The sequence below is a fragment of the Harpia harpyja genome, chromosome 9 (assembly GCF_026419915.1).
Source record: "Harpia harpyja isolate bHarHar1 chromosome 9, bHarHar1 primary haplotype, whole genome shotgun sequence".
Classification (NCBI taxonomy): Eukaryota; Metazoa; Chordata; class Aves; order Accipitriformes; family Accipitridae; genus Harpia; species Harpia harpyja.
Window position 1 is genome coordinate 43,984,243 of NC_068948.1, and position 27,069 is coordinate 44,011,311.

Below are 27,069 nucleotides of genomic sequence, written 5' to 3' on the forward strand. Positions count from 1 at the left end.
GGGTGATCACAACCAAGAAACAAAACTTGGAGTTAGAATATTCATGACCAAGCCGCACGCTTAAAGTGGTCAGGAAAGGTTTGTTGAATACATTCAAATAATTAATACATATGAGAACATTGCAATTCCCTCTTTGCTGGTCCACAAACAGAAAGAAGCTAAATTCATTAGATTAATATTTGTTGAGACTTATTAGTTTAGCTCTAATTTCATGATCAGATGGCATTTTCAGGAAGTTGAAAAGCAAGCTCTAAAGATTCATTGAACCTAAACCATGCCATTAAAGAGCAAGCAATTTAAAAATTTTCCAAGAAGAAAGCCTGTGCCCAGTTGCTGCTTTGCTTTTAACACCTTTCTCCCACCGACTGGGAAATCAGCCGCTTTTCTTCCTCACCCAATCTCAGGCCAGGGCTCGGGCTTGTTAATATTAAAGCAAACAAATGGCTTCTCCAGCCGACTCGACTGCAGGATGCTCGGTGGAGGGACTCAACGCTGGATCGCTCCCTGAGGAGAGCTGGCAAAGCACCTCGGCCAGGCTCAGGGTGATGGAGCTCCCATGCTCAGCTGATGGAGCGTTTCCCAGGCTCTGTCACTCTACAACACTTGAACTAGGAACTGTCATTCAAGAAGTCCCCACCCAATACAACCGAGCCATCTCCTGCGGGTAGATAACGAGAGCAAGGCAGCGCAGTAGCCTTCTCCAAGGAGTCAGCTTTCCTGAAACGGGATTGCCTCCTGGCTTTGATGGTGGCCATCTCTGCGCACCACTCGTGAGACCTCAGAAGAAGGTCCAGATGCTTTTAAGTCATCTTCTAACTGAACTGGATGAGCAAGACCGGGCTAATCTGAGTGGTGTCCTGGGCAGCCAAGAACCAGAGTGAACCACAACCCCTTTGCACCAGGAGGCTGCAGCAAAGCAAAGACCTTGCACCCAAGTTGAGACTTTCCTGCATTTCATTGCCACCACCTGGAGACCTCATTCAATAAACCCAGTAACTGCAGTTTTGGCATGACAGGAACATAAACCACGGCTGCCGACCCCATCTCAATCTCCGTTGCTCCATGCGTGAAGTCCTCCAAACCCCTGGAGCCAGAAAAAGTATTTCACCACAAGGAAGACTTTGTACAGCAAAGAGGACTTCACCGCACGCATAGAGGAGCTGCAAAGAGCAAGAAATGCCCAGTGTACAGTTGTCCAGCGAGATTCCTGCCCCAAACAATTCCTCTAAACAGGGCTGGATGCTGGAGACCTTACCTGGGCCATGGTCTGCAGGTGGTGGGGAGAACCTGGACCCATCCCTGAAGGCAACCTGGGCCCATCTCTCCTGGGAAGGGCACTCCACTTGGAGGTAATAACATGCTTCATTCCGTGCTCCTTAAGGAAACTTTTAGTGAGGCGGAATTGATTCTGAAGTGTTATTATCTTAATTAGAGCACTGAAAAAGCCAAGGGCCAGGTTCTCAGCTGGTGGAAGCCATGGGAGGATCTCGGTGGCTTCGCACCAGCTAGGAAAAAAAAAAAACAACCAAACCCCAAAACTCAGATGATGCTGTCGAGATGCCAGCTACCTTCCCAGGGCTCGGATGCAGCATCTTCCTCCCCCACCGTGTTTGCTTTGGCCTCAAGCTCCCTCTTCTCCGGGCTGGAAAGGTCAGCACCCCCCCGGCGGAGGGAAGGGCAGGAATAATCACCCCCCCCGGGCGACCCCTCGCCCCGGTCCCCACGCCGCCCGGGGCTGACGCGCGCCCAGCCAGCTGCTGGGTGGCTGACCCCCGCGGGTCCCCGCGCTGACAAAAGGCCTATCTTCTCTCCGCCTAAATGATTTAAATTCTAATCAAACATCATTTATAGCACATCTCGGAGCCGTCTCCCGGGAGCTGGTCCCACGTGAGCCGTTGCCAGGGCAACCAGGGGGTCTCATTTCAGAAATGTCAGATTGCATTATTGTCTTCACACTTCTCTGATAACCCGGTGTCTCTCCCTCTCCTGCCACCCCCCCTCCCCACACCAGCCGTACCCCCCCGGCTTCTTCACCGCCCCGCTCCCCAGAGGAAATCGCCGGCTCCGTTTCATTCCTCGCCCTGCCAGCACCACCCTCCCAACGCAGGGTCCCCTTCGGGCTTCGCTGCCTGGTCGGTGTCATCGTGTTATTTTTGACGGAGAGGAAAAGAAGGGCTCGGTTTGCGTTGACCGTGCTGGGGTGGAGGGGGAGATGTTCCCATCGTCCCACCCACACTGCGTCCCTTACCTTGGCACGGTGGTACCCGGTGTGCCAGAGTGCCATGGGGCTGTACAGGCAAAAAATTCCAATACAATAAGGGCACAAGGGCGGACAGAGTTCAGAGCAAGCTTTTGTGCCTGCCTAGGTGAGTCCCGCTCTCCTGTCGCCTTCACAGGGGACCTTCCCTCCCGAGGGCATCTCCCAGCACATCTAAAGCAGGTTCTCCTGCGGGATCCTGCACCGCCGGAGGACACCGCACCTTCTCCTGCCAGGGCTTCGGAGCCTGCCCCGCGGCAGGGCTGAGCACTGGGGCCCATGGACACCTCCTGGAGCACGGCTGCTCCCCGGTGTTCCCTTTGGAAAGGCTGACCTTGATGGTGGCAGCTCAAAGCCTGTGCTGCAAGAGCTGCCTGTGGGTCTTTTGGAGGAAAACGAGGAGCACATGGAGGAAGAGCACCTTTGCACAGAAAAACTTTGGCCCCAAGACACCTTCTAGCTTCACCTCCAGTTAGGTTGGCCCATGAGTGGAGCTCCTGAGCCAGCTCCAGATCCACAGTTATGTGATGAGCCTGGCCAAGTTCTCCCAACCAGCAAAGCTACAGAGCAGAGGTCAACTCCCTTGCTTCGCTACTGCCTTGTAAAATGACATACAAGAGCCACTCGACAACGATCTACAAACTACCCAACTAAGGGAGAGCCCCCCGGCCCCTTGCACAGTAACAAGTGGGAGCAGGTTAAAGCAGCTAGACATCATCAGATGATTTTCACCAAGGTCACAACCATGTTGAGCCAAGTGCCTGTCTGACCCAGCCAGGTAAAACAACCAGCAGCAGGCTTAACGCACCAGAAAAGGGGCACCAACATCTCACACAGCATGAGCTAGATCATAGCCACCACCTACACACAAAGCCTTCAGCCCCATCTCTCCCCAACTCAACACCTTCTCCTCAACACAGCGGTCACTCCGCTCGCTCTTGTTGCTGCCGTCGCGGCCAGGACACGCTGCTTCTCCTTGGAGCACCAACAACCCAACTCAACCTCAGGAACCACATCTCCTCTCCTCCCCTTGAGAGGAGCCTATATAAGCTTCAGGTTCCCCTCGTTCCCACATCTTCTGAAGGCATCACTGACTCATTGCAGCCTGCTGTGCTGCTTTGGTCCTTCTCCAAGCTGTGTCTACCAGTAAGGTCCACCTCCACCCCCGCAGAGGTCCTCGCCTCCAGTTCCCAAAGGCCAGGCTGCTGCATTGACACCATGGATGGCTGATGAACCTTCAGTCAGGTCTTGCACAGCTCTGAGCTCTCAAAACCCGGCTAAGCCGGGTCTGGCACAGCCGTGGTCATCACACGCCAGCAAGGATTGCCCGCTGAGCTGCTGGGAATAATATCCTGGTGGAAAACCGTCCTGGTTCCACAGCCCTGGGAAGGGTTTGGCCAGGAGCCAGTGATGGTCCCATGACCCTGGGGCAAAACTGAGGTGTTTTTATGATTATCCTGCTGCAGCTTAGGGGTGCTGGGAGGTAAGCTGTGCCTGGCAATTGGATGGCAGGCTGTTTCCTACAGCAGCCGATGGGACAGCCTGCCTGTCTCTCACACTGTCCTGACAGTCCCAGTTCCCCTATTTTTAACCCCATTTCCCTGCATCCTGCCAGAAGGTGACGGGGGGCAGTCCCAAAGAGCTGGGCTGGTGGTGGTGCCATCCCTGCGGTCCCCAGGTGCCGGCACGAGTCCACGTGCTCCGTCCTGCATCCCTCCATCCCTCCCTCCATCCATCTGCCCGGCACCTCGGCTGCCTGATAAACCCCTAATGAACCTCCCAACACTGCCTCTTCCCAAAGAATAAACCAGCCCTGGCCCAGGCGGTTAATATTTAACTGAATAAGGGCCATAAATATGGAAAATGGGACTTTTAATTAAATAAGCAGCTTTTAAAAGGGCCCTTGGGCCGAAGAGGCTTTTGTTTAAATATGATTGATTTGACATGTCCTTTCCCTCCTGCTTTCATTCGCTCTCTCCCTCTCCTCCTCGGTGCAGGGACGGGAAGCAGGCTCAGTGCGGGGACGGTGCATCGCGGTCCTGCCGCGGGACCGCTGCCCTGCCTGCACCCAGCCATGCTGCCTGCTCCCTAAAAACCTGGCCGTGGCATCAAGACGCAGGTTTGGGAGCGTGGGAGCACTCGGGTGGGTACCCGGACAGGGACAGCCCTTCGGCTCATTACAGCTCATTTGATTTTTAAGATCTAAACCGGAGCAGAAGGTTTCCCCCACGCTGAGCTGTCCTTACCCACCCCGGCTGGTGATACCCTGCCTTGCACCCCATGGGGCAGGATCTGGCCTCTCCAATCCACAAAAATACGTGGTTTTTTCCCATGTAGGGTACGGCAGGTCCCTTACCGAGGCCATGGAGGGGAAACTGAGGCAGGAAGCAGGGAATGACCTGCTGGGTCAGCCGCACAGCCAGAGGAAGGGATTTTGCCCAGTATTTAGGGGCTGGATTCAACCCCCTAAATTTCAGCGCACACACACACACACTTCGGCTGCAAACGTGCAGTAAAAACAGGTGTTAATAGCTTTGCTGTTCTTTGACATTTGGGTTTTACTCGCTGTAGCAAGCGGCACTAATTGCTTCTTACTTACCCAGGCGTTGCAGTGCAACCAGAGCAGGGGGTTTATGGAGTGCCACGGGCTGCTGGTGGGCACCGGGACATTTCCAGGCCTGGGAAGACCGTGGGGAAGTGTCGGAGCATGGACCGGCAGCGTCACCCCACACAGCCGGCAGCTGCCCTGGGCTGAACCGCCGGCGGTGACCCACCGTGTCCCGTCCCCCCCAGGTCGCATCTCCAGGCCACCAGACTCGGGTCTGTAAGAAACAGGAGTAGGGTGAAGTAATGGGAGGCTGAAGGTGAGAAGTTATTTGGAAAAGATGGGAAGACTGGGAAAAGGACCAAGCAGGATCATCGCTACGTCATGGTATAAACCAGAGCTGCACCCACATCTGCAGGCGAGGATGCAGCGTCTGTCCCTGGCTCGACCGGGGCACAGAGAAGTTGGAAAAGGCACCGAGAGCAAAAAGGGTGTCCCCAAAACTGAATGGCCTTGGGGTGAGGGACAATTACACACTGGGAGAAGAGGCAGCCCAGGCTGGTGGCTGGCTCCAACCTGGGCTAATGCGGCAGCGAGGGTCGCTCCCAGCTTGTTCCTTCTGTGGATTTTCCACCTGTGATTCTCCTATCCATCCCCTGTCGATGCCGTGGGCCTCGGGCTCCCTTTGCTCAGCTCAGCCACAGCGGGTTTCAGCCAAAAGAGCACAGAGTTAATTATCTCCACAAACAACTCAGGGGAAGCAAAGTATTCCCTGGGCCTGGACCTGTTGCTCTGATGGGATTTCACAAGTGAAGATGTGGAGATGGGGGAAAAAAAAGAGCACTAACTTGGAGAAGAGCAGGTTAGGCTTCACATCACTTCTGGGCATCCTCGGGCATGAAAATGCCCCCCCACAAGGTGCTCAGAAGGACGGTGTCCTCAGTCTGGAGTCAGACTGTGCTGCCGGTGGGACCTTCTCCCCCCAAAACGGCAGTGAAAATCCCACAGGTTAGTCGGTGAGATCACCAACGCTCAAGGCAACCACAGCTTCTCCCCGGGTCTAAGCATCCCCAGTGGTGACACAGCTCATGGATGGTGCCCAGGTCCAAAGCCTGCTCAATGCTGGGGTCACCAGAGATCTTTGGGAACGGGCAGGACGGGCATCCATCGGCGGTGGCACAGGGAATGCTGCTCGCCCCACGGGTCCCTTCCAGGCACCCTGGTGTGACTCCGGGTCCTCTGTGACACCAGAAACCCAGTGCAAAAGGGTGGGCTTCTGGTTTCAGTTTGCTTGGGGACAGATTGAACTCTGCATCTTAACCTCACGCTTTTAGCAGGTCACGCTTCCCCACGGCATCTAGTCTGGGTTCCCCATCTTGGATGTCATTCCCCAGCCAATATCCCTCCCGGAGGACAGCTTTCTCCTGAGCTGCCTGCCATCTACAGTGACGTACCCTAATTCTTCATGCACATAGTTAAACATCTTGTATTTTCCCCTTAAAGCAGGCAAGGCACTGCCTAGATTAGTTAGTGATGAGCACACACGCTGCACCCCTCCTGTGGCAGCAGTGCAGAACAGCTCCTCTCCTCCAAAGCATCCTCAGGCACCTCCAGCTTTGGGTGCCCTCTCTAAGACACTGCAGAGTCCTAATTTTTCTCCCTCTGAAATCTGGGCACGTCTCAGCCCTGGTGCGCAGCTTTTGAACAGTGAAACATCAATGAATCCTGGTGTTCCCTTGATCCTCGGTGCCTAAAATCACCTTCTCCGAGCCCCTCCCCTCCGGGTGCCGGTGCTGCCTTCCTGCTGGGAGGACAAGGGACTTTACTGGAAGGGGCAGCTCGGGAGACGGAGCTGGGGGACAGATCCCCTCCCTGTGCAGGGGTTTCCTGGCTCTGCCCCTCTGCTGCTAGAGCCAGCTGAGGATTTTAAGGTTTTCCTTTTAACGCCTGAACAACCTGTTTGAAAAGCAGAGCCCACATCTTTCCCAGCTGGCTCCCAGTTAGAGGAGATGGGAGAAATCTATGGCCCACGTTTGGATCGGAAAGGGGTGTTCTGGATGTCCCCAAGCCACAAAGTCCATCACGCGTGCTCCCCTGTTGCAGCTGCCTGCTGAGCTGTGAAACTCAGTGCTTGGTCCTCAGCAGCACGAGGGCATCGCTTCTCCGAGTCCTGCTGACCTCCGTGGATGCTGCGGATGCTGACGCCAAGGGGTCCCAAGAAATCCCACCCCAAACCACGGCCGAAACCCCGGGCCAGACAAACTGAAGTGCTCAGCCCCGACAGAATCAGCAGCGTTTTTGTGGATTCAGGCTCAGATTAAGCTCATGTGAGAAAAACAATCCGGACACGCAACCCGGAGAGATGCATCACCCCGGGAGGTCTGATGCCACAAGCAGATCTGAACACAGGGCTGCTAGTGGGGACATGAGGCAAAATGCAGAGCTCGCCATGGCAGTGCAGAGATAGAGATTTTTTTTTTTTTAAAGGTATGCGGTTCTCAAAAAGAAAAAAAAAAAGGGAAAAAAAAGGCCCTGTGTTTGCAGCCAACACGTGTAATCTGTTGCAGCCCTTGTCAGACAAAACAGTTTTGCCGTAAGACAGCGATTCCCAGAGGGGAAAGGGGCGAAGTGAAAATACTTTATCAGCTGCGTACATATGTAAAGCGGTACCCTGGTTGAAAAGCAAAGCCTCTTTCCCTTTGAAAGCCGGGAAGGGAGAGACGGGAGGCGATTGCCTGAGAGCGGGGACAGAAATGACACAGGCACAAAGCCGAACGCAGCAAACCCCAGGCCTCCCTCCTAAAATATGCTTATCTCCCTATCGCACCAAAATAACTACCTAGCTGTGGCAAATATGTATTAAACAAACAATTCCAAACAAACCTGAGATGTGACTCAGTTTGGAAAACTCTTAAAATATACATGTGGTTTTTAATGTACAGAAATTATCGTTTAACTCGGACATTTAGAACAGGTTCTACCAGAGTCCCTGGGGTCAGCAGGGGAAGTGTCCATCTCACCAGGTTTCTGTGCCACCAGGTTGGGTGGTTTTTGAGATGGGTGGAAGCACATCCCTGCCCGGATTTAAGAAGTGATCCTCGGGCAGGAGCCGCCGGCAGACAAGGGCTCTTCCTCCCGCTCCGAATTCAAGGTCTGTTTAAAAGGCTGGGAATACCGAGACCTGGACACATGGCATAAATCAGCCCTTGGGTTCACAGGACAAGTGGACTCCGCTGGCAACAAGTGTGTTGGCTGTCGTGGTCCCCAGCGGAGGCTTCTCCCTCTCCATCCATCAGCGAGAGACCTGAGAAGATGGAAAAAAAAAATTAATGCCACGCAGCAGCTCCCTGCCACCGCCGGAGAGACGGTGAGGGGGACTCGAGCGTGGCACTGCCGGGCTCGGGGGGGACACGAAGTGCCCGGCTCCATCCCGGGCACGGCCGGCTAGTCCAGAGGGATGGAGAGCCTGGAGAGGGAACGAGATGCCGGGGCGCTTCCTGTGAATACGGATGCACACAGGCAGGAGGGAGGTAAGAAACGGGATGGGGGGAGGAACCGGAGAAAAGAAAGGAGAGAAGGAGGAGAAGAAAGAGAAGGAGAAGAGGCGGCGGGGGGAGAGGGAAGGAGCACGCGCGCGTGCCCATCTGGGCGATGCATCACATTGAAATTGTCCCGCATTAAAAATTCACCAGCCAGTGAATTTTCAAGGGATTTGTAGTAATTAGATGACAAAATGCTGGCAAATCTCAGGCTTGCCAAAGATGTTACTCAGGGGTCAAAGACTCGACACTTTTGGCTGGGTAATTTGTAAGTGTCAATCACACTCAGCCATCAGAGAGAAAGGAGAGATCTAACGGCTGAATCCTAACGAAGTCCAAGGCTCCTGCCTGCCGTCCATCGCCCCCACCGCCCCCCTCCCGCCTCACGCAGCCGCACTCGCTGCCAGGCGCACGGGGCTCCAGGCACACCAGCTGAAACCACAGAGTGGGGTGGGTTTTTTGGTTTTTTTTTTAATCTAAAAAAAACCCAAACAACTTCCCAGTTTTCATTTTTCAGCCCCAATTTCAGGTGGGAGGAGCGTCTGCTCTAGTTTGCAGCTGCCCGGGGGATGATGTGCCTGTCCCGTTTATTGTGCCGGGGAGGGTAGGATGGTGAGCTGCGACTCGCCGGGGCAGTGATCGCCCTGCATCACTCCTTCTGACACGTGCTTAAAATTGCTCCTGGGACAGTCTGTATTCCTGTTTCCCGGGGCTTGCTTAGCCCAGGCTGACACACTGGGCTGGGTTCGGCTGAAAAATGAAATTAAAACAGCTCCTGCCTGCAATCTGCCTGTTTCTGCCTCCCCACCAGGTGTTACGGAGCCTTTGGAGCCACCGGCACCACCGCACGGGTTGTCTCTGCCTGCCTCAGCTCTGTCGAAATAACCTGGGTTAATTTAGACACTGGTGGGATGCTCCCAGAGCGGCTGGAGTGGGGGGTCCCGCTTCGGGCCGAGCCGGCGGCGGCAGCTCGTGCCGCACACCCACCTGGAGCCTGGGGGAGAAAAGAAATTAAAAGGTTTTCTACTTCATCGGCTTAGAAATCAGACCACAAAATGCAAAATTAAAGGTTTACCCAAAGCGTCACGAGAGATCTCTGCCCCGGCCATACACGAAGTCTCGCGTGGGGCTCGGGCAGGGCTCAGAGGCTCGGCAGGAGGGATAAGGCTGAGGTTAAGCCTGGGCTTTGCTGCCCGGTTTCTCCAGGCAGGGTGGACCCCACAAAGGCAGGGTACGGCCCCACGGGGACGGCTGCCCAGAGACTTAGTGTATGGCCAGGACAGAGATCTCTCGTGGTGCTCTGGATGAAGCTTTATTTTGCATTTTGTGGTCTGATTTCTAAGCTGATGAAGTAGAAAACCTTTGGACTGATCTGGGCAGCACCCAAGCACTTTTCCAGCCCCATCGGCATCAGCGGGACGGCTGCTAACACAGGCTACACTTAACTCCAGAAAGATTTTAGGTCACCAAACACGGGAGAGGCAGGAGCACGATTTCCTCTCTCTCTTGTGGCTTATAAAGCTGTCCTCATTACACCTGCTAAATCCCACCTCCAGTTTTGGGCTGTGAGGGATGGTTTAAGCTGTAGGGAAGGGACGGAGGGACACGGAGGGGGGGCTCCGGCCACCAGCTCTGCAGTGCTGCAGCTGCTGGGGCATCGAGAGCATCCATCGTATCCCAAGGAAAAACACTCTGCACACCCCAAAACTACCTTCCAACACAAATAAGCCGAGTCACAGGGCAAAAAAAAAAAAAAAAAGATTTGTTTGCTCCATGCCACCCAGCGTGCTAAATTTTGTGAGTGTCCTCAATCCAGCTGCGCAGGGAGGGGAGAGGTGGCGAGGGGGAGCGGAAGGGCAGGAGGAAAATCGCCTTTGGCCAGAGTTGCTGTGGTTTATTTCGAATCCACTGCAATTCCTTGCTGTAGGACAGCGGGACTGTAATATCTGGTAACTCAGCCAAGCGGCAGCGTGGTGCTCTCCAGCCATTGCGCTGCCCTATATAAGGGAGCTAAGGGGACTGTAAAAGTGGCTATAGGTTTCTCCTCAATTTAAAAAGTCATTTAGCAGCTGCAAAACACCGCCTGGCAACAGCCGGCCCTCGGAGGGGCAGCCTTCCTTCAGCTACTCATCAGCTGCATTTTGAGCTTCCATTCTGCGTATTTAAATAGCCCGAATCACGCACCGAGATCTGCAGAGGTGCTTTTCCATTTTTTTCTTTCTCTTAACTTTATCTAACATCATCTTAAGATGCTGCTACAGGAGTGTTTGTTGGGAAGCAGCAGCTGATCTGCTGTAGGGAAGGACTCTGTGACCTCCCGAGCGCCTGTCACTGCTGCTCCGTCCGGCATCGAGCACTTGGGAGCCATCTCCCTCGAGCAGCGGGTGCCCGTGGGGCAGCACCTCCTCCTCCTCCTCGCCTGCTGCCGGCAGATGAAGACCAACAGCCCACCTCACCGCGCCTGAACGCAGCTCCTACCACTGCCTCACTCGCTCTCGCAGGGGAAAACTAACCAGCAGACAAAGCAAAATCTGAATTTTAGTGGAGTGAACACAAAGAAAACCTTTTTTTCTCCCAAGATCACCTCTCCTGACACACGCTACAGACCTCCCTCTTATTTTCCTACACTTATTCCCCTTGCTAGGTAGCACCGTCTGCAATCGCTGTCCCAGCAGCTTTGCTAAGCCCTGAGCTGGGGACGTCACGCGTGGGGACGTGATGACACCGGCTCCGTACCCTCCGGTCCACGTGGGCTGCAGGGCAGCAGCACTGGCAGGACGCACGGGCCAGGCACGCTGATGCCCCTCAGCCCAGCAGGGTCTCGGGGCTGGAAGAAAGAGCTGAGCCTAATTACGTGGCACTAATTATGGACTGTGGAATGTAGGGATCTGTGCTGCTGCAGGTCCAAGCCTGGCTGCCGCTGCCCCACGGCAGGGGAGGTCGGACGCCGTCCCTTCTCCCGGGTCCTTCCCCATCGCTGCTCTCCCCGCTCTGGCGCTGGCATCGCTTTCCGTATTTCACCAATTCAGGTCACACCGTGCAGACACCCGCCTCAGCCAACGTCTGTTCATATTCTCTCTGCCTCTCTTCCTAGCTCCAGTTTGGGGTGAAAGCCTCCCTTATTAGCCAATTTGGATACCTATTTACTGTGAATTACTGAGCCTGATTATTATTCATGAATGGCTAAGTCTGAAATCTCAAGCCCTGCCATGCAATTTCTCTCCCTCTCCAATGCATATATTTAGGGAAAACAAGAGGCAGCGTGTCTCAGTCACATGCAGCCACGCTCCGGGGTTGGAAAGCTGCACGCTGCCTCCTCGCTCTCCTGTTTTATTTCCCGGCGAGGAAGGCGGTGGGGGAAGCTGGAAGGCGGTGGTGCCGCCGAACGCCGGTCATGGTGCGACCCGGGGTAAGGTCCAGACATGCTGTAATATTACAGAGAAGCTCATGCTCCCCAAATCTCCAGCCAGCACCCCAGCCAACCGTCCCCGCAGGTGGCTGCAGCCCAGGGCAATGCCAGTTTGTTGCCATCCCCTTCCATGATGGGGTCCAGCTACTGGGAGTCACCTTGGCTGTGGCTGAACGTGGCTGATCCGTGACAATCAGCTACCCAGTGGCGACTCGTCCAATCCCTCAGACACAGTCAGAATATTTTAATGCTGGCTGCAGGGAAGGTAAAGGAGTTTTCCAGGCGAGGCGGAGAAATGATGGGGCAGCAGCAGCAGCAGCAGCAGCAGCAGCATCCCTTGGCTAATCCTCCGGCAAGGGAGAAGCGAACAAGGTTTGCAACCGCAAAGGGCTGGTGAAAGGAGGAAGGGAGACAATTAGGAGCTGAAGAAAAGCAAACCCCGACTGCCAGTTAAAACAGGAGTTTGCAGCACACCTGCACAGCCGGCAGGGAGCCGGGCTGCTCCCGGCGGGGATGCGGGAATGGGCACGGCGCGCAGCTGCTTCCACCTGTAGATCTGCACCATGCTTTGAAAACGGGGAAACCGAGGCAGCGAGGGAAGGTCTCCGCGGGAAAGCATCGCTCCACCAGCCTGCCTTCGCACTGCTGCTTCCATCTCAAGGGAGCAGCAACCGAACACTGGTTTTTTTAAAAGCCCGAACCCCTCCTGCGTGTTTCCTGCCACATCTTGCTCAGGAAGACAACTTCAAGCACGCACAGACACCGCACTTACTGCCTCTGTGAGCAGACAAGCAAAGCTGGTAGAGTTACCGGGGAGAAGGGGATGGCTGCCAACGCCAACAGCCAGACAGAAAGGCTTGAGATCCCAGAGCTCCTGCCTGGATCTGGCAGCTGGGCTGGAAAGCAGCAAGCACAACGCTGGGGGACGCGAGCGTTTTCTGCAGCCCTGGCAAAGGGCTGGTGAACGGCATCGACGGTGCTTGCTGCGAAGAGACAGGCTTGCTTGGCCCTTCAGCGCTTCCCAGAGCCCGGCTCCGTGGGGCACACTCGGGAGGAAGACTTCGCAAAGGCATGACGGGACTAAAGGGATGAGAAGAGCTGAAATTCGTGATCCAACACTGTAGGCAGGACCAGCGCGATGGTGATGAAAAGAAACCCCCCGCGGCTGGGCAGAGGGATGGGGGCACGTTGCAAGCAGCAGCAATTCAAGCTCGCGGCTCAGGAAAACAACAGCTCGCAGAGCGGAATGCTACCTGCCTGTCCGCGCCTGCACCGAGTCCCCTGCCTCCTTCCGTGGGACAGCGAGAAAAACAACAGGGATTGTGGTCAAGAGTTTTCCAAAGGCGACGAGTCACTTTGAGCAATCAGAGAGGGCACCGGCACACAGCCTGGCTCTGAGAGCAGCGGGAAGCATCGCTCGGCAGAGACACCCAGCCCTGGAAGCAGAGGGACTCGCAGCGCCCAGCAAAACCACGGCCCGTTGGATATCCTCTCTGCATTGACTTGCTTGCTGTCCCCTTAAGTAGATAACAGCCCACACAGGCCTCTGGCAACAGGCAGCAATAAAGTAAAGCTAGTTTTACATTAAAAGCCGTTAACCCTCTAATTCAGTAAAAAGGCTGCATTTGAATAATATCCTAATCCAATTCCAGAGCCGGCCCCGGGGAGCGGGGATACGGCGGCTGCCTGGGGAACAGCCGCAGCCGTCACAGCTCCCGCTGCCGTCCAGCTTGCCGGGGTCTCGCCCCGGACAAAGCCGTCGCAACCTGGCAAAAGCCCAGAGAGAAACCCCCAGAGCTCATCTGCCGGAGCCCGAAAGAACCCGTGCAGCCCCCGGGATGGCTGAATCTCCAGCTCTCGCCCCCAGAGCGCTGCGTGATGACCTGGGCAGGGGCAGAGGCTTGGAGCGGGCTGCTCGTTCCCCTCTGCCATCGGCACAGCCCGGATACGACGCACCCACCCCAAAAACGACACCCAGAGCAGATGAGCATCGCGCCCTAAAAGCGCCCAGATCCTCCCCAGGGAGCACAGGGCAGCTGAGGGGTGACCAGCACCCACGGTGACACCAGCCCTGCGGTGTCAAGAGCCATCAAAATGAGGGGACCAGGGCTACAGCTCATCATAGCCCAATTACAACAATTAGGGTGCAATCATTTGTTATAGATACAACCTTTCTGAATAATAGTTACCGCTGAAAGAAACTATTATCGCTCCCGAACAAAATAAGCGTATTGCGATGGTGTTCAGCTGGAGAGGTACCGCCAAGGTTAAGGACCGGTGGGAGGCTATTTCCCAGGTTTAACTACATGGACAGTTAAGAGAGTTTGCATTATTTTATCATTAGGATTGTTTCGGACCGGGGAAAAAAAAAAAAGGCAGCGGGGAGTGATGAATTTCCTGCAGACCTACTTAGGCATTCATTTTCATTCAGGGTAATTAGCAGGTATATGCTCGTTTTCAGAAAATTCCCGTTAAACCCTCTGTAATTTTAGGGGTGCAACGTGTGGGATTCTCAATACGTAACAAAGAAGTCGAGTCTTTGCTTGTGGAGTAGGAATTAACTCAAACTGTTCTCCAGAGCTGCGATCAGCACTTTCATAATTAATGTACGGGCATATATATCTGTATACACATACACAGCCCCCCCCCGCACACATCAAACAGATTTCCTTGATACCAAATTGCCTGAAAAATTAACCAATGTCAAACTGCTCAACAAGATAAGTATCATTAAGGGAAAAAGAAAATCTTCATTATGTTTGAAGGTACGGAAAAAAAAAACCCCTCATGAATGTTTTCTAGCCTGTTTCCAGACCGGGAAATAACATGTTTTAAAACATATCAAAGGGTTAAATTAATTTTCATTAAAATTTAAATTTAAGAAGGCTCCCTCTCTTCTTTCCTCCCTCCTCCCCCTTTGAACATTTGACTGGCAACCATTTCATATTTCAATCTCGGCAGAACAAATTGAATTAGATGTTGAAACCAAACTCTGCTCTGTTCTCTAAAGCCTACATGCTCTGCTTGCGCTAATCCTTTTCGTCGCCGCTGCAGACCTCAGAGACGCTCAGCAAGAAACCTGCCCCGCCACAAAAGACAATGAAGGGAGAGGGGGAAAAAAAAACAACCCAGGGAAAAAAAAAAACAAACAAAAAAAAACCTACCAGGAAATTCCATCCCCAACCTGCAACGCCGCCGCAAAGCTTCACTTAAATCGTGTGCTGGGTGACACATGTGCCTGGAAGGGATCCTGCCCGGCTCCTCCATCCTCTGTGCCGGCTGTCAGCTGTGGTGAGCGCTGCCAGTTGGTCCTTCACCCCCAGGATGCTAAAGCCCCATTTCCCTGCGGTGATCACCGTTTCAGCTGATGCCCTTTGACAGCGCTGCTCCAACACCCGTGCCTCAGTTTACCTGCTCGTCCACCGACCGCAAGCACCTGCCTGCTGTGGGGCAGGGCAGATGCGCCGGAGCTGCGGGAAGGGATGAGCATCTTACACCGCAGCCCTGCAGAGGTCCCAAGGGGACACTCCTGAATTCTGGGGGGTCTGTCCCCCGAGCCCCACAGCAGGGAAGCCCGGTGTTGGGGGCTGGGAAGCCGCTCAAAGGCAGCAGAAGGGCTCTCGAGCTGCGGCACGGTTTGGGGGGGACTGGCACGGGGTGTCACGGCTCTGGGCACTGAGCTGCAGCGCTCAGCCTCCTCCTGGGGGTCTGCACAAAGAGCTGGCGAGCCTCGAGCCCACCGGTGCTGAGCCCAGGGCCCCACGGGAGGACCCATTTCGGGGAGGAGGTTTGCAGAGGAGCTAGGACAGGATGGATCCAAAAGCGCCAGGCTTGCCTGGGCTCCGAGCAATGCTGTCTGTCCTGCCCCTCCTGCGCTGCTCCATCCATCCCTCCCCAGCTCCATCCCTCCCCAGCTCCATCCCTCCCCAGCTCCATCCTCGGGCTAGCTGTCGGAGAAGGTGTTAACAGCACGTACACCTGGAGGCATCCTTAAATCAGAGCTGCTCCAAGGGAACAAATGTTATCTCGAGGCCCCGGCACTTACTGCAGACGCACTGCATGAAGCAGGCAGTTATTTAACCCAACTCGGATTATTCCTGCCGTCACGTAAGCACCTTCCCTTTCATCAGGAGGGCCCCGGCGCTGTGCTTGTGCCCGGCGCTTGCAGCAGCCCGGGAAGGCAGATGTATTAGCAGGGTTATTGGTCGGCTCTAGGCCCAGATGCGCTCGCTATTCAGGCGGCCAGCGGTGTTGTGGGTTGAACAAAAGTCCGGTAATAAGTAAGGTTATGAGCATCCCACTGCTAGGTGTATTGGGTACCGCCTAGCAGCAATAGGCAGATATTGCCGAGAGGGAAACAGCCTCTCCAGCACTAATGTGCATCGCACACACAAACACACGCCAGCGAGCGCCGAGGCGGCTTCCCGGCGCTGATACGCAGAGGACAGCCCCAGCTTTCCCCTCGGAACGGTGGGCTCAGCGCCGCTTCGGATGTGTGCAGCACCCAGCCCTAGCAGCACCCGGAAAACCAGGGGTCCCCCGGGCCACTTGGATGAGATTTAGGAACCGGTGTCACTTCTGCGGCTGTAAAAATGGGAGCCAGAACGCGTCAAAAATCATCCCCTTGGCGGTGCTGAGCAAACACAGTGTTGCTAGAGAAAGTGCCGCAGGGACTTTCTCCCCAGCGTGAAGGATTTGTCAACCCAGCACCCCGAGCCACGTCCCCGTGGGCGGCACGCCAGCGCGACGCACTTGTTTCTCTTGGCCCTGCGTGAGTTTCTCGGCACAGGACGGGGTTTCATCACCATGGAGGTGGGTGGCCAGTCCCTCGGTGGATGGAAAAAGAGGGGCAGAGTGGAGTTCGAAGGGACCCAGGAGCCTCCCTGGTGTTTTTATTGCACTTTTCTGGATGCCGTGGCTGGTGAACAGGTTTCTTACCAGCAATCCAGGGTTTTCACCGTGGCCAAAAACACACGCAAAGGAGATCCATGAGCCTGTCTCACCTCTCTTGAGCCCACACAGGGTTTGCTAGGTGGTCTCAAAAGGAGGTGGGGGGCTGGCTGAACTGCACGGTGTTTGACCACAGGGAGCTATTTAGTCCTGGCTCCCTCCTGCCAACCTCCGCCATCCCACGCTCTAGAGATGCTACTCCAAGAAGACGCACGCCAAGAAGAAGCCATGCCAGCCAGGATTCAAGACGGCACGAACTAGACCTTGGGGTGCTTGCTGCCCTCGGAGGGAGCGAAGCCATGGAGACTGCGGGTGCCGGCAGGGCAAAGGCCTTTGCCAAACTACCCATTTTGTGGTGGCAGCTGCAGGCTGGTCTCCAAACAGGCGCTTTATTTTTTTTGGCAGCCCATCTGTTCTCCCCCAACCACAGCGAGGGCCAGTTCACAACTCGGCAGCGATTTCTGCTGCAACAGCAATTCTGCTGGCTTCCCTTGTAGGAAAGCAAACACGCACACTGGGGAACACACAGGAACACAAGCAGTGCAGGCGCTCACTTCAATGCGGAGCCTAATCCGAGCCCAAATCTGGGCTGTACGCCCTGAGATTATGGCTACGAGCCTGCGGGGTGACAGGGAGGAGAGGCAGCGGGTGGGACCCCGGCTCGGAGGCTGCCGAGCCTTTGCAATGCCACTTTCTTCTCCTTCTGGCACTGCCGACCCTGTGGCAGCCCAAGGCATTTTAACCTTTATGGCCAGCTGTGCCCTGCCACAGCCCCACTACCCACCTCATCACACGGCAGGCGGCTGCTAGATGGCCTCGTCTTTGTTGCTCTCCTCCTCTTCCAGATGCTCCAGGATTTCATTCAAAACCTCCGATCGTTTTCTCTTCTTCGGGGAGTCTGTCCGGGCCCGGGTGGTAGCGAAGGGGATGCGGGAGAAGAAGAAAAGCAAAGATTACAACTCGGGTCCACGCATAACCGCTTCCAGCTCATCTCCTGCTACCTCCAGCCCCACTCATCCCCCTCCCAGGTAAAGCCCCTCAACCATCATCTAGTTCTCCTCACCAGCCAGACCCTGGCAGGGCACCATGGCTGGAGGAGTGACTCCATACCTACCACCCGTGCTTTGGTTCACAGGCTTTGCTGGAAGCAAACGGCCCCAGCGTCCAAACAGGGCTCACTGGTGATGATGACCCTTCCCACTGACCCCAGTTCACCCATCCCCTGTCCAAAAGTGGTCGCACGACCAATCTAGACACCAGCCTTGGTTCAAGAAGGCTCTTGGCGGGACGCAGACCCACCAGCATCCTTGCTGAGACATGAGCCCAGCCCGCATCTCCCACCTGGGCTGGCACCGGCTGAAGGCAAGAGGCTGGCTCTCCCCCCGCTCCTGGGGCAACGACGTTCCTGCTTTGCTTCTCCTGCCCCACACCGACAGCACTGTCCTGTGACCCCCCCCGGCATCATCACACTCCCGAAACTGCTGTGGGGCGCAGCACCGCGCACGCATCCCTCTCCATGGATGCTACAGCCTGCGGGAGGGCGAGAAACCCCCCCGGGGCTGCCAGCACCCGAGCGAGCATCCCAACCCCGCATCACTGCCCGGTACCGGGGGTGACAAAGCCATTTGGTCCCTGTGCTGAGGCCGATGTCGGCGTCGCTTCCTCTTCGCCGGGCAAGAAGTGCCCGCTCGGCAGGAGCTGCGGCACAGCCCCCTCTCCCCCCACTCGCTCCCCAGCCAGCGGCTCTCGCTTGCGAGCAGCACATGGAGAACAGCTGTTTAAATCCTGCTTTCAGACATCAAAAGCCTCGCTGGGTTTCTCAAACAAACAAACATACCATAGGACTAAAGAAAAGGTGTAAAATAAATAAATGGAACAAGCTGTGCATTTTCTTTTAGTATTACAGCTGCTGCGGGAGATAAACAACAAGTAAATGTCACAAAACATCAATACAGAAGAAATTAACCTGACAAAAGCTCACATCCCCCCCCCTCCGCCTCCCCCCCAACTCCCAACAATTTTGCATTTCTGGAGTTCCCATCTAATGATTTTATTTTTCAATTAATTCCTTGACAGTGCGCCAGAATCCGCCTCCCTCCCCACCGGGGGCTGCAGGGACGGGCAGGGGGACTGGGGTGCCAGCGGCCCCCACTCTCCTCCCAGCACCCACCCCGCCGAGCTTGGGGGAGCCGAGGGGGGCTGCAAGGTGCCAACCCGGGACCCTCCAGCAGCTCTTCCCGGTTCGATCATCCAAAGGCACGAGGGACAACCCACCCCGGAGGAAGGTGCCAGCTCAGCGGTTCTCCCTCCCCTTTACTCTGCCCTCCCGGCTCCTGCTCGCCCGGCCAGCCTTGCGCTCAGGGCTCAAAAATGGCAGCAAACATCATCTCGGCTCCCAAATCCATAGCAGGGATGAGTTTGTCCCCCAACTGCCACCCCTTCCCCACCAGACTCCGATGTGCCCCACACAGAGGCGATGGCGGGGGTTACGCGGCGGAGGGGATGCTGGATGTGGGATGCTGGACGTGGGGTGCTGGACGTGGGGTGCTGGGTGTTAAGGGAGCATCCCTGAGCAGTGTGGTGCGCCCAGAGGACCTGCCAGGGCATGGGCAGGGGGCTGGCAGGGCAAATGGCCCCCACCGCGTGCTCCAGATTCACCGGCTCAGCCACGGCACCGTTGGGGAGCACTGGGAGCATCCCCCAACCCGCCTAACAAGGAGGGAAAGGGGAAAAAAAAAAAACAAAACCAGGAGGGTGGGGAAGCGAATTGGTTCGACTTCCGTTCTGCTGCTCCAAGCTGGTTAAGGTTTGCCCGCTAACGATCCCATTTGCTTCCTTTAAACAATAGCCAAAGCCGGCAGGGGTGGGCTGAGAGGGGGATTACCACGGGATTAGAACGTGGCAGGGTTGCGGATGCCACGCTAATCCTGCAGGGTTTTACTCTCCGGCTACAGCATGTGTTTGCATTAGTTACAGATGCTCTCTAAAAAAAAAAAAATAAATCTAAAAAAATAAAAAAGAAGAAAGGAGAAAAAAGGAAGCCCAAAAGGCTGGGAGGTAAGGGTGAGCATGGCAGGTCTGTAATGCAGCCGAGAGGTAAAAGGAGCAGCTTGGGGTTCTGCGGCCAAAGGAGAAGCAACCTGGGAAAGGTGACGGGCACAGGGAAGACTCTTCCCACCCTGGCGGCGAGGGCACAAGGATCGGGTCCAGAGTGGAGCAAAACCTCCTGCAAACCCTCGGCTTCCAGCAAACACCGGTAAATAACCAGGGGCGAGCCACAGCGGGGCTCTGCGGCTTTACACCCACCCACAGCCCTCTGCTGAGACCAGGGGCCTCGCTGGAAACGCTCTCACAACTGAAATACAAGCCAGACCCCCCTCCTCATGCATCTCTCTCATTCGCCCGCCCCGCAGCCTCCGCATCCCCTCTTTCCACCCCATCCTTCCTATAAACCGCCCCCCTGCCCCCAAGTCATTCCTTCCCCTTCCCGCGTCTCGCGCAAAATTCCCCATCTGTCAATTTAATTCTTTGATCGATGGGAAAGAGCAGGAAAAAACGGCCCAGCACAGCTGGCTTCCCAAGTTAGCCCTGGCGGGATACCGCCAGCCCCGCTGGTGACGGCTGAGTGCAATGTTTGTGAAGCGCAGAGAACACAAGTCAATAGTAATTTAGCTGGATTGGGAGCAAGTACCTTCCCTGCACGGACTGCGAGCTCCCAGGAGAGAGGGAGCGCGCGCACGCTGAGGGTATCGCCGCCTTCCTCGCAAATCTTCCCCCCAGCGAGGTTTGCCGGGATGGAGTCGCAGCGGCAACCGTCGCCCCGTGCCAGGCAAGCGAGGGAAGAAAAGGGGGATGGAGCTGCAGACCTTTCGTGGGCTGCAGTTACGGGATCGTGGGGATGCAGGAGATGCGCGGGTCTGCACTGGGGCTCTGGATGCGACCCCGGACCGCTCCCTCCTACGCAGGGCACAGATCCAGATCTGCCCCTCGGCTGGCAATTTAGCCGCAGGGCATTGGGAGCCCTTTGTCGCTGTTTTGGAGGAGTCAAAATATTCTCCCTGCCGGTTTCAAAGATGTCGGTGATCCTTGTTTTCCAAAGGGAGGATTCCCGCTCCCCAAATGAGGGCCAAGCTGTTGCTGGTGGCAGGGTTCATGCATCCCTCGCTGCCCTGATGTAGCGTTTGCCACGACCCTGCTCCACATTATGGTCTGGATTAGAGGCCCCAAGGCCAACCGTTGGCCAAGCTTTCCGCGGCTTCTCCTTACCACGTTACAGTAGGTAAGTCTCTTTATCCAGAGCAGCATCAAATCCTCCCCTGGCTGGAAAGCTCTCGGGCTTTCCAGCCATCTTGCAGCAGCAGGTCCCACGAATTAACGACACATAGTGGGGTGCAATTAAAACTCAAAGAAACGAGCAAAAAGACTTAAACCTCTCACAGACTGTGCTCGGAGGCAGGAGAGCAAGCGCGAGGTGTAGTGCTGCAGTCCCAGCCATCAGGGCTGGGCTGTGGCTTCACTCCTGAAGTGAAGCATTACTGAAACCATCTCTGGCTGCCAGTGACCACTTCTGGGGTCCTCACTTTCCCCTGGAACATTACAAAGACTCAGAACAAGCCATAAAGAATGACCTGAAAACTACACGAAATGGGAAGGAAGCCTATTCCATTTTATTGCATCTATTAGACCTATTGAAAAGATGGCTCAGAAGTGGCTTGATTGCCATGACAAACGCCTACACGGAGAAAAGATTTAGGAGACCAGACCTCTCTTTAACCTAACAAGTAACAGCAGAGTGAGACCTGGGAACTAGAAGCCAAATCTCTATAAATGGTGTCTAGAAATAAGGTGCATAATTGTAGCAGAGAGAATTCAGTGGTAGGATGTGTCTCTCGCAGCCCAGGTCTAGACTTTACAAAGCATTTCCTTGCTAAGACAAAAATGATGGGCTGAGACTGGAGCCGCTGGGTGAGGAGTTTTGGCTGCTGCTACTCCAGACGCCAGCCTGAAAGACCAAGGTGGCTCTTTCAAAGCTGGAGATGCAGAAATCTGCTGTGATGGAAGCAAGATGGAGCAGGATGAGCTCATTGTTCAAGTCAAACTCGCCAACATACCCAGGGGAGCCCAGGTCACCGTGTTGTCCCACTGGACCCGGGTGATAATAACCCCCCAGGCCTTACGGCAATCTTCTCACCCTCTGTTAGCACTCTGCAGCCTCTCCTACACACAGATCCACCACGTGCTAACTGTGGAAACATTTGTGCATCACTGTCGTGTCCACAGCAACCCAAAAACTGCATAAAAAAGAGGAAATGGAAGAAGAAAAGGAAGGAGCTTTTTAAAATACTTGAATTCCAGTTGCATAAAACTTGGGAGAAATGCGTGCGAAAGCCCCGTGGCGTGGGCAGTCTCAGTCCTTTGTCCTGCTTTAACACTTTCACCTCTCCTGGTATGTGCAAAGTCCTTGGCACGCTCCCTGGCTGCTTTTATTTCTGTTCAATAACCAGGAAAAGGGCCAGGAGCAGCAGAGGCCACATGTTACCCTGTACTGATGGCACAGCACTGCCAACACGGCTTGATACAAACACACAACGCCGCTACAGCAAGACCAGCCTCTCCAAACAGCATGAGTGGCTTGTGGTGTTGGAGGTCTCCAGGTCCAAAAGGATCACAGGAGACGTTCAGAGAAATAAAAAAAAAGAAAAAGACTCTCCCATGGGATGGCAATGCTCAACCCTGCCAAGAAATTTAGGGCAGGAAACAAGGAATAAGCTGAGTTGGATGGTGGGATAAAACCCACCCCATCCACCACGCTGTGCCTTTTGAAGGCATCTGCCTCCACGTCCTGCTTCTCAGACACTGCTGGCTGGGCTTGGCTTGGGGAGCAACACGAGGACAGCAGCAGCAGCGGCTTTTGGTGGGAAAGAGCAGCTGAAGACACCAGGGACCTCGGTCTTGACTCTGTTTCCTGAGCCTTGATGACTCAAAATTATCTTTTCTCTCCCATTCCCAGCTCGGTCCCTTCTTACCTGGAGATAAGGAACCACGTGGGCCTGACCGCTACAGCCTGCAAAGCCGTGGGAAGACCCTCACAAGTCACCCGCACCGAGGTGGGAGAGGAAAACTCACGGGGACATCCACGAACAGCACACGGATGTCCGAGATGCTCCTACGCCTTGTGGGGAGAGGAGGAAAGTGGGGGGAAATGCGTATCGGCAGGAAAAAGCCAGCTTGGTTTCTGGTCGACAGAATCCAGTCTGCATCACCAGTGAAACGAGATGCGCGGTCTCAGCCTGGCTGTTTGGTAGGCTGAAGGCGTGGGGAGGATTCGAGGCAGGGCAGCGATGCTGTGCATGCTCTGTATCCTCTCCACCCTGGCTCCATGTGGGAAAATCAGCTTGCAGCTGCGCTGGGGAGGAAACATGAAGGAGCATCCCCACGGCAGCTGAAGGCAGAGCGGTAGCTGCAGCTTCTCCCTCTTTATCGCTATCACTATCGCCTTCTGCACACCCACAGCAAAAGGGACAGGGCGCAGCTCCCTCCCTTCCTCGGGGCCGCCGGGCATCACTGCCAGAAACCGCGCAGCAAGCCCGCCTTGAAATCAGGAGAGGACAATTCCCGAAGAAATAAAATCCCACCCGTGAAACTCCAGCCTGGCAGTGCAGCGCGGAGAGGCTGAGACCCGGTCCCAGGCACCAGGCAGCCCCAGGTGCCCACTAGCGTGCCCCAGATGGGCTTTGTTACGGAGATCCGCTTCTGGCAGATCCCGCTCTGCCGCAGGATTAGCTACCAGCAGTTTTGCAGCGGAGGACGTGCGTGTGCACCACACGGGGCTGAAGTCACCGAATGTTATTTCTCTCTCCTCGAGATGGGCTGGAGCGCAGTGATGACTGCTGCCTTCAATCGCATTTTCAGTCCCTAAAGATGGGGAGCGATAACCTTGCTCCTGTTTTTCAGCCAAGCCCCCTGGAGCCACCAGAGCTCCAAGGCAGCATCCCTCCTGGGACGTGAAAACGCTCTCCTGCCGCTCTCCCAGAGTCCCCACCTCGGTGAGGAAGACCCCGGACAAGCGGGCTGGAGCAAATGCAGACAGAAATTGGGAAGCAAGCTGAGCCTGGGGGAAACAGGGAAGCGACAGAGCTCGCAGGCAGCAGCCAGCATCTGCTGCAAGTCTGCAGCTACTGTAAAGCCAAGACTATTTTTTCCCCCTAGACTGAGCGGAGTAGAAAGGGAGAAAGGAGATCCTCTGTAGAAAATGGGGTGCATGAGACATCTCGCCTGCTGCCTTCTCCACCCGGGTGGAGACTCACATTACTGTGATCGAGCATGATGTGTCACCCCTCCAGCGCTGGGTTCTGGGTGGGCACATCCATCCCCAGCAGTGCCTGCCCTTCACGGCTGCCTCACGCATGCCCCCAGCAGCACAGCTCTACGCCCAGGCCATTCCATGCACCTCGACACTGCTGTGCTCCTTTTGGTCTCCTTTTTGGCACCGTGCTGGAGATGTGCCCATGGCTCCCAGCACATCCCCCTTCGCTCCACACCTCTCTGGTCACATCCACCCTCAGCCCTTCCACCACCAAACTGCAGCTTCCCCAGCCTGTATTAATCAGCGCTATGCACACTATTTCATGAACGTGAGGCCAGGTCCCACTGGAGTCAGGCTCGCTAAATAAGCGAGGCTCGCTGCTCTTCCACCGCCGGGGATTGCGACGTGCAGCCCCAGAACTGCTTATGCCAAGCCCCTGGGCGACGGGCACGTGCGTGATGGAGAGGGGAAGCTGGGAGGGGATGCAGGAGGAAGAGCATTGATCTCCAGCTTAGCCCACCAGCCCAGGGGAGCCCTTCCTACATAAATATTTGCCAAGCAATGCATTTGTGCCTGTCGATGGCTGTCAATAGGAGCCTGCAGTGCTGTTATCTGCGGAGCTGTCATTCTCGGGAACCTGATCCAAACAGCCCTCTCCGCATCTCAACCGACGGCCAAATTATTTGTCCTTTTTAATCTGCGTGCTGCCTGCACAGAGCCCGTCCCCACCTACGGAGCGCCCTGGGGTGCAGGTGGATGGAGCAAAAGCATCGCAGCTGGCAGGTGGCATCGAGGTGCCTCGGCAGGGCCAGCACACGGAGAGTTAACCGGCTCACACGCACGCAGAGAGCTGTCAGACAAAGCCGTGGCCTGGATGCCTCCTGCTTCCCCCTGCGCTTGCATTGTCAGGCTCCAGCATCTACCTGCCAGCTCCGGCAAAGCCGGCGGCAGCGGCGGGGAAAGGGCTGGCACGGACTGGCAGCGTGTGCCAGATGGGACAGCGCCAGCCGGGGCTGTATCGACAGGCCAGAAGGATGCTGCTACGTTACCGTGGAAATGGTCTGCCGTTTTCCGTCTCAGGGCCTCCACCGTCTCCTCCGTGTCTGCCCACTCCAAGACCAGCCTCCGGCCGTACAAATGCGTGCTGTGGCACAGGGCATTGAACGCTTTCTGCAGAATTAAGAGAGAAAAAAATAATAAGGGATAAAATAAAAACCGGCTCACACGAGGAAAAGATGTCTCTCCCCCTGCCCTGAATCTAAAAGGCCACCAGAGAACACCCTACTTTGAGCGCTTTGCTCTGATGGGGCAGGATCCATCTCCATCAGTGGCTTTGACTTGATCATTTATCTTCTACATACTTGCAGCAGAGCAAATACCCATCGCCATTCCTGGAGGCTGCCGCTGCTCGCTAGGGAGCAGGCTGAAATCCAGCACAGCAAGCAGCTCAAGGTTGGCTGCAGCCTTGCATCACCCTGGGACCACACCTGAGCCGGGAAAGGCTCTCAAAACTCGGGGCAGCACTAGCTGGGTCAACTCTAAACCAGGGCCCTCACGGGCAGCACAGCAGCGCTGGGTTAGGACGAGCAGAGCATCCTCGCGACTCTCCAGCCACCCCGCTCTCTCTGCTGGCGCGCAGTAAAGCACAGCTCAAATGCGAGTGGAGAGATTGCTTTCTGCTCGGGGACAAGGAGTCTGAAGAAGCACGAGCTCAGCGGGGAAAGCTGCCTTCCTCTCGCCAACCGTTCGGTGATGTTGGCCGTGGTGACGGCAAAAGTGGCAGAGCCAGAAGCCAATGCAGAAGTCCTCTTCTCTTTTTGCCTATCATGGTTTGCTATGTTATAGAAATCCAGAGGTTTCCTCATTGTTAGATCCTGCTTAATAACATCCGTACAGCTATAGTCTCTTGCTGATGTCGAATACATGCGTGCCAGCCACCACAGTAGCTCAGCCGGCTTTCTATGACTGCAGGCAACCAGCAGAGGCATTCAGGAAAACAGCGAAAAGGAGAGAAAGTAGAGAAAAGGAGCCCCAAATGCTCTTTTAAAAACCCCAGCTAAGGCTGGCAATAAGTCAGGTTGTAAGCTCTGCAAACTCACACCCTTGGAACAAATACGGCAGCTATAGGACCACAGAAACACATCCCACTGTCCAACAGGGACGTGTCTGCCCATCCGGAGGCCCCTAAAACAGCACCGAAGTTGTCCCGGAGAAGCCCAGACTTCTCCTCTGAGCCGTGTGCTAAACAGCAATTTTGAACCCCTGCGGTTGTCCCCAAATGTCACAGGGCTCTCCCTGCAAGAGGCTTTGGCTGCCCACAACCACTCCTGACTAAGCCGCCAGGTTACAAAACGCAAAAAACCTCCCCGTTTCCAGTGACCAGCACTCAGTAACCTGGGTTTTCCCCTCCTTCCGACTCCCTTTCGCTCATGTAATTCTCATACATTACAAAAAAGAGAAACGAGGAGCACCAGCTCCACCTGCTCCGCAGCATCGCTGAGATTCCCCACCTTCGCCAGCTCCGCGGGGACCGACCCCAGCAGGGCGGCATGCCTCCTTTTTGAGGGGTGCCTTCCCCTCCGAAGGGCTGCAAGCCTGGCTGGTGTTTTTGCAGCTACAGCTGTTTTTATTTGCCACTGCTGTTGTTTTAAGGGCCTATTTTCACTTGGAATGGTATCCAATTAGCAGAGCAATGTGTTGGCTTAAATAAACACTCGGGGGGAGGTGGCAGTAGGGAGTTGTGATGGCTGTTTACGTTGGCACAAAGAGCCATTTCCAAAGCCTGGCAAACAACTGCAGCTCTAATCGCCAGGTCTCATTTGTTAATTTATACTTTTTAATTTCTCACTTCCCGCGGCACGAGGAAGAGGAAGGTTGGAAGACAGTATACGGCCCCAGCAACCTCGCTGCGCTCTGCAGCAGGTCACGGAGGAGGGCAGACCACGCCGAACGTGCCCACCATCGTGGTGCAACGTGTGGTGGTGCTTGGTGGGCTCTCACCGTCCGAGCCACTTGCTCTGCCACGTCCTCCTCGTTGCAGGCTTGCTTCTGTCCCCCGCCAAG

General features: G+C 55.4%; 2 protein-coding genes across 2 annotated transcripts in view; one reads left to right on the plus strand and one right to left on the minus strand.

Moving 5' to 3' along the window:
• Window positions 1-2,741: 2,741 nt before the first annotated feature.
• On the plus strand, window positions 2,742-5,154 carry LOC128146550 (uncharacterized). Its single transcript, XM_052797981.1, has 3 exons — window positions 2,742-2,858; window positions 2,969-3,403; window positions 4,861-5,154. The coding sequence occupies exons 1-3, from the start codon at window positions 2,742-2,744 to the stop codon at window positions 5,083-5,085; spliced, it is 777 nt and encodes a 258-aa protein (XP_052653941.1). The 3' UTR covers window positions 5,086-5,154.
• A 2,559-nt stretch (window positions 5,155-7,713) lies between these two features.
• RBM19 (RNA binding motif protein 19) overlaps window positions 7,714-27,069 on the minus strand; it is a 71,102-nt gene continuing 51,746 nt past the window's right edge. The window contains exons 23-25 of the mRNA XM_052796216.1: window positions 25,056-25,176; window positions 17,485-17,598; window positions 7,714-8,106 (exon numbers count right to left, since the gene is read on the minus strand). Coding sequence (XP_052652176.1) covers window positions 17,507-17,598; window positions 25,056-25,176 — 213 coding nt within the window. The 3' untranslated portion in view covers window positions 7,714-8,106; window positions 17,485-17,506. The remainder of the gene's footprint in view (window positions 8,107-17,484; window positions 17,599-25,055; window positions 25,177-27,069) is intronic.